The following is a 6930-nucleotide window of genomic DNA, read 5'->3' on the forward strand; positions in this document are numbered from 1 at the left end:
ACATGCGTGAGAACGAGAGGTAACTCTCACTGTATTACTGCCTGTAACACGTTATAACTCTGTGCCCAGGACATGCGTGAGAACGAGAGGTAACTCTCACTGTATTACTGCCTGTAACACACGTTATAACTCTGTACCCAGGACATGCGTGAGAACGAGAGGTAACTCTCACTGTATTACTGCCTGTAACACATGTTATAACTCTGTGCCCAGGACATGCGTGAGAGCGAGAGGTAACTCTCACTGTATTACTGCCTGTAACACGTTATAACTCTGTGCCCAGGACATGCGTGAGAACGAGAGGTAACTCTCACTGTATTACTGCCTGTAACACACGTTATAACTCTGTGCCCAGGACATGCGTGAGAACGAGAGGTAACTCTCACTGTATTACTGCCTGTAACACGTTATAACTCTGTGCCCAGGACATTCGTGAGAACGAGAGGTAACTCTCACTGTATTACTGCCTGTAACACATGTTATAACTCTGTGCCCAGGACATGCGTGAGAACGAGAGGTAACTCTCACTGTATTACTGCCTGTAACACACGTTATAACTCTGTGCCCAGGACAGGCGTGAGAACGAGAGGTAACTCTCACTGTATTACTGCCTGTAACACGTTATAACTCTGTGCCCAGGACATGCGTGAGAGCGAGAGGTAACTCTCACTGCATTACTGCCTGTAACACGTTATAACTCTGTGCCCAGGACATGCGTGAGAACGAGAGGTAACTCTCACTGTATTACTGCCTGTAACACACGTTATAACTCTGTACCCAGGACATGCGTGAGAACGAGAGGTAACTCTCACTGTATTACTGCCTGTAACACATGTTATAACTCTGTGCCCAGGACATGCGTGAGAGCGAGAGGTAACTCTCACTGTATTACTGCCTGTAACACGTTATAACTCTGTGCCCAGGACATGCGTGAGAACGAGAGGTAACTCTCACTGTATTACTGCCTGTAACACACGTTATAACTCTGTGCCCAGGACATGCGTGAGAACGAGAGGTAACTCTCACTGTATAACTGCCTGTAACACATGTTATAACTCTGTGCCCAGGACATGCGTGAGAACGAGAGGTAACTCTCACTGTATTACTGCCTGTAACACGTTATAACTCTGTGCCCAGGACATGCGTGAGAACGAGAGGTAACTCTCACTGTATTACTGCCCGTAACACGTTATAACTCTGTGCCCAGGACATACGTGAGAACGAGAGGTAACTCTCACTGTATTACTGCCTGTAACACCCGTTATAACTCTGTGCCCAGGACATGCGTGAGAACGAGAGGTAACTCTCACTGTATTACTGCCTGTAACACGTTATAACTCTGTGCCCAGGACATGCGTGAGAACGAGAGGTAACGCTCACTGTATTACTGCCTGTAACACATGTTATAACTCTGTGCCCAGGACATGCGTGAGAGCGAGAGGTAACTCTCACTGTATTACTGCCTGTAACACGTTATAACTCTGTGCCCAGGACATGCGTGAGAACGAGAGGTAACTCTCACTGTATTACTGCCTGTAACACACGTTATAACTCTGTGCCCAGGACATGCGTGAGAACGAGAGGTAACTCTCACTGTATTACTGCCTGTAACACATGTTATAACTCTGTGCCCAGGACATGCGTGAGAACGGGAGGTAACTCTCACTGTATCACTGCCTGTAACACATGTTATAACTCTGTGCCCAGGACATGCGTGAGAACGAGAGGTAACTCTCACTGTATTACTGCCTGTAACACGTTATAACTCTGTGCCCAGGGCATGCGTGGGAACGAGAGGTAACTCTCACTGTATTACTGTCTGTAACACACGTTATTACTCTGTGCCCAGGACATGCGTGAGAACGGGAGGTAACTCTCACTGTATTACTGCCTGTAACACATGTTATAACTCTGTGCCCAGGACATGCGTGAGAACGAGAGGTAACTCTCACTGTATTACTTGCTGTAACACAAGTTATAACTCTGTGCCCAGGACATGCGTGAGAACGAGAGGTAACTCTCACTGTATTACTGCCTGTAACACGTTATAACTCTGTGCCCAGGACATGCGTGAGAACGAGAGGTAACTCTCACTGTATTACTGCCTGTAACACATGTTATAACTCTGTGCTCAGGACATGCGTGAGAGCGAGAGGTAACTCTCACTGTATTACTGCCTGTAACACATGTTATAACTCTGTGCCCAGGACATGCGTGAGAACGAGAGGTAACTCTCACTGTATTACTGCCTGTAACACACGTTATAACTCTGTGCCCAGGACATGCGTGAGAACGAGAGGTAACTCTCACTGTATTACTGCCTGTAACACGTTATAACTCTGTGCCCAGGACATGCGTGAGAACGAGAGGTAACTCTCACTGTATTACTGCCTGTAACACGTTATAACTCTGTGCCCAGGACATGCGTGAGAACGAGAGGTAACTCTCACTGTATTACTGCCTGTAACACGTTATAACTCTGTGCCCAGGACATGCGTGAGAACGAGAGGTAACTCTCACTGTATTACTGCCTGTAACACGTTATAACTCTGTGCCCAGGACATGCGTGAGAACGGGAGGTAACTCTCACTGTATTACTGCCTGTAACACACGTTATAACTCTGTGCCCAGGACATGCGTGAGAACGAGAGGTAACTCTCACTGTATTACTGCCTGTAACACACGTTATAACTCTGTGCCCAGGACATGTGTGAGAACGAGAGGTAACTCTCACTGTATTACTGCCTGTAACACATGTTATAACTCTGTGCCCAGGACATGTGTGAGAACGAGAGGTAACTCTCACTGTATTACTGCCTGTAACACACGTTATAACTCTGTGCCCAGGACATGCGTGAGAACGAGAGGTAACTCTCACTGTATTACTGCCTGTAACACATGTTATAACTCTGTGCTCAGGACATGTGTGAGAACGAGAGGTAACTCTCACTGTATTACTGCCTGTAACACATGTTATAACTCTGTGCTCAGGACAGACGTGAGAGCGAGAGGTAACTCTCACTGTATTACTGCCTGTAACACGTTATAACTCTGTGCCCAGGACATGCGTGAGAACGAGAGGTAACTCTCACTGTATTACTGCCTGTAACACGTTATAACTCTGTGCCCAGGACATGCGTGAGAACGAGAGGTAACTCTCACTGTATTACTGCCTGTAACACATGTTATAACTCTGTGCCCAGGACATGCGTGAGAACGAGAGGTAACTCTCACTGTATTACTGCCTGTAACACACGTTATAACTCTGTGCCCAGGACATGCGTGAGAACGAGAGGTAACTCTCACTGTATTACTGCCTGTAACACGTTATAATTCTGTGCCCAGGACATGCGTGAGAACGAGAGGTAACTCTCACTGTATTACTGCCTGTAACACGTTATAACTCTGTGCCCAGGACATGCGTGAGAACGAGAGGTAACTCTCACTGTATTACTGCCTGTAACACGTTATAACTCTGTGCCCAGGACATGCGTGAGAACGAGAGGTAACTCTCACTGTATTACTGCCTGTAACACGTTATAACTCTGTGCCCAGGACATGCGTGAGAACGGGAGGTAACTCTCACTGTATTACTGCCTGTAACACACGTTATAACTCTGTGCCCAGGACATGCGTGAGAACGAGAGGTAACTCTCACTGTATTACTGCCTGTAACACACGTTATAACTCTGTGCCCAGGACATGCGTGAGAACGAGAGGTAACTCTCACTGTATTACTGCCTGTAACACATGTTATAACTCTGTGCCCAGGACATGTGTGAGAACGAGAGGTAACTCTCACTGTATTACTGCCTGTAACACACGTTATAACTCTGTGCCCAGGACATGCGTGAGAACGAGAGGTAACTCTCACTGTATTACTGCCTGTAACACATGTTATAACTCTGTGCTCAGGACATGTGTGAGAACGAGAGGTAACTCTCACTGTATTACTGCCTGTAACACATGTTATAACTCTGTGCTCAGGACAGACGTGAGAGCGAGAGGTAACTCTCACTGTATTACTGCCTGTAACACGTTATAACTCTGTGCCCAGGACATGCGTGAGAACGAGAGGTAACTCTCACTGTATTACTGCCTGTAACACGTTATAACTCTGTGCCCAGGACATGCGTGAGAACGAGAGGTAACTCTCACTGTATTACTGCCTGTAACACATGTTATAACTCTGTGCCCAGGACATGCGTGAGAACGAGAGGTAACTCTCACTGTATTACTGCCTGTAACACGTTATAACTCTGTGCCCAGGACATGCGTGAGAACGAGAGATAACTCTCACTGTATTACTGCCTGTAACACGTTATAACTCTGTGCCCAGGACATGCGTGAGAACGAGAGATAACTCTCACTGTATTACTTCCTGTAACACGTTATAACTCTGTGCCCAGGACATGCGTGAGAACGAGAGGTAACTCTCACTGTATTACTTCCTGTAACACGTTATAACTCTGTGCCCAGGACACGCGTGAGAACGAGAGGTAACTCTCACTGTATTACTGCCTGTAACACATGTTATAACTCTGTGCCCAGGACATGCGTGAGAACGAGAGGTAACTCTCACTGTATTACTGCCTGTAACACATGTTATAACTCTGTGCCCAGGACATGCGTGAGAACGAGAGGTAACTCTCACTGTATTACTGCCTGTAACACGTTATAACTCTGTGACCAGGACATGCGTGAGAACGAGAGGTAACTCTCACTGTATTACTGCCTGTAACACATGTTATAACTCTGTGCTCGAGGGACATGCGTGAGAACGAGAGGTAACTCTCACTGTATTACTGCCTGTAACACATGTTATAACTCTGTGCCCAGGACATGCGTGAGAACGAGAGGTAACTCTCACTGTATTACTGCCTGTAACACATGTTATAACTCTGTGCCCAGGACATGCGTGAGAACGAGAGGTAACTCTCACTGTATTACTGCCTGTAACACACGTTATAACTCTGTGCCCAGGACATGCGTGAGAACGAGAGGTAACTCTCACTGTATTACTTCCTGGTAAAATATTTTATAAATAAATAAATTATTTAAAGTGACGGGCTGAATAGAGCCATGGTTTCATTTCCCCAAATCTGCTTGTACCTCTGCACGTCTCTTACACGGCCCCTGTGGGGTGCCAGACGTGTAGCTGCCCCTGTGGGGTGCCAGACGGTGTAGCTGCCCCTGTGGGGGGTCAGACGGTGTAGCTGCCCCTGTGGGGTGTCAGACGGTGTAGCTGCCCCTGTGGGGTGTCAGACGGTGTAGCTGCCCCTGTGGGGTGCCACACGGTGTAGCTGCCCCTGTGGGGTGCCAGACGGTGTAGCTGCCCCTGTGGGGTGTCAGACGGTGTAGCTGCCCCTGTGGGGTGCCAGACGGTGTAGCTGCCCCTGTGGGGTGTCAGACGGTGTGTAGCTGCCCCTGTGGGGGTCAGATGGTGTAGCTGCCCCTGTGGGGGTCAGACGGTGTAGCTGCCCCTGTGGGGTGTCAGATGGTGTAGCTGCCCCTGTGGGGGTCAGACAGTGTAGCTGCCCCTGGTGGGGTGCCAGACCGGTTGTAGCTGCCCCTGTGGGGTGTCAGACGGTGTAGCTGCCCCTGTGGGATGTCAGACGGTGTAGCTGCCCCTGTGGGGTGTCAGACGGTGTAGCTGCCCCTGTGGGGTGTCAGGACGGTGTAGCTGCCCCTGTGGGGTGTCAGACGGTGTAGCTGCCCCTGTGGGGTGCCAGACGGTGTAGCTGCCCCTGTGGGGTGTCAGACGGTGTAGCTGCCCCTGTGGGGTGTCAGACGGTGTAGCTGCCCCTGTGGGGTGTCAGATGGTGTAGCTGCCCCTGTGGGGGTCAGACAGTGTAGCTGCCCTGTGGGGTGCCAGACGGTGTAGCTGCCCCTGTGGGGTGTCAGACGATGTAGCTGCCCCTGTGGGGTGCCAGACGGTGTAGCTGCCCCTTGTGGGGTGTCAGACGGTGTAGCTGCCCCTGTGGGGTGCCAGACGGTGTAGCTGCCCCTGTGGGGTGTCAGACGGTGTAGCTGCCCCTGTGGGGGTCAGATGGTGTAGCTGCCCCTGTGGGGGTCCAGGACAGTGTAGCTGCCCCTGTGGGGTGCCAGACGGTGTAGCTGCCCCTGTGGGGTGTCAGACGGTGTAGCTGCCCCTGTGGGATGTCAGACGGTGTAGCTGCCCCTGTGGGGTGTCAGACGGTGTAGCTGCCCCTGTGGGGTGTCAGACGGTGTAGCTGCCCCTGTGGGGTGTCAGATGGTGTAGCTGCCCCTGTGGGGGGTCAGACGGTGTAGCTGCCCCTGTGGGGTGTCAGATGGTGTAGCTGCCCCTGTGGGGGTCAGATGGTGTAGCTGCCCCTGTGGGGTGTCAGACGGTGTAGCTGCCCCTGTGGGGTGCCAGACGCTGTATCTGCCCTGTGGGGTATCAGGTGGTGTATTTGCCCCTGTGGGGTATCAGGTGGTGTATTTGCCCCTGTGGGGTATCTGGCACTTACCTTGCAGCCATGCGCAGAGATGATCCTTAGATCAGCCGGCACTCTGTCCCCCCCCTTAATCTCCACCAGGTCTCCCACCACGACCTCCTCAGCATTCACCTGCATCTTCTCCCCCTCACGGATAATCAGCGCTTGCTGGGGGGGAGAGGTAGAAGAGAGGCAGGGGGGGAGGGAGAAGAGAGGCAGGGGGGGAGGGAGAAGAGAGGCAGGGGGGGAGGGAGAAGGGAGGCAGGGGGGGAGGGAGAAGAGACAGGGGAGAGGGAGAAGAGACGGAGGTGAGGGAGAAGAGAGGCAGGGGGGAGGGAGAAGAGAGGCAGGGGGGAGGGAGAAAGAGAGGCAGGGGGAGGGAGAAGAGAGGCAGGGGGGAGGGAGAAGAGAGGCAGGGGAGGAGGGAGAAGAGAGGCAGGGGGGAGGGAGAAGAGAGGCAGGGGGGGAGGGA

At 51.3% G+C, this 6930-nt stretch overlaps 1 protein-coding gene across 1 annotated transcript in view; it reads right to left on the minus strand.

Annotated features, from left to right (window-relative positions):
* ATP1A3 (ATPase Na+/K+ transporting subunit alpha 3) overlaps positions 1-6647 on the minus strand; it is a gene marked incomplete at its 5' end in the record, with an annotated part of 141926 nt that extends 135279 nt beyond the window's left edge. The window contains one exon of the mRNA XM_075606696.1: positions 6492-6647. Within this exon, the coding sequence (XP_075462811.1) occupies positions 6492-6647 (156 nt within the window). The remainder of the gene's footprint in view (positions 1-6491) is intronic.
* Between the last annotated feature and the right edge of the window lie 283 nt (positions 6648-6930).

Source organism: Ascaphus truei, chromosome 6 (assembly GCF_040206685.1).
Source record: "Ascaphus truei isolate aAscTru1 chromosome 6, aAscTru1.hap1, whole genome shotgun sequence".
In the NCBI taxonomy this organism is placed as follows: domain Eukaryota; kingdom Metazoa; phylum Chordata; class Amphibia; order Anura; family Ascaphidae; genus Ascaphus; species Ascaphus truei.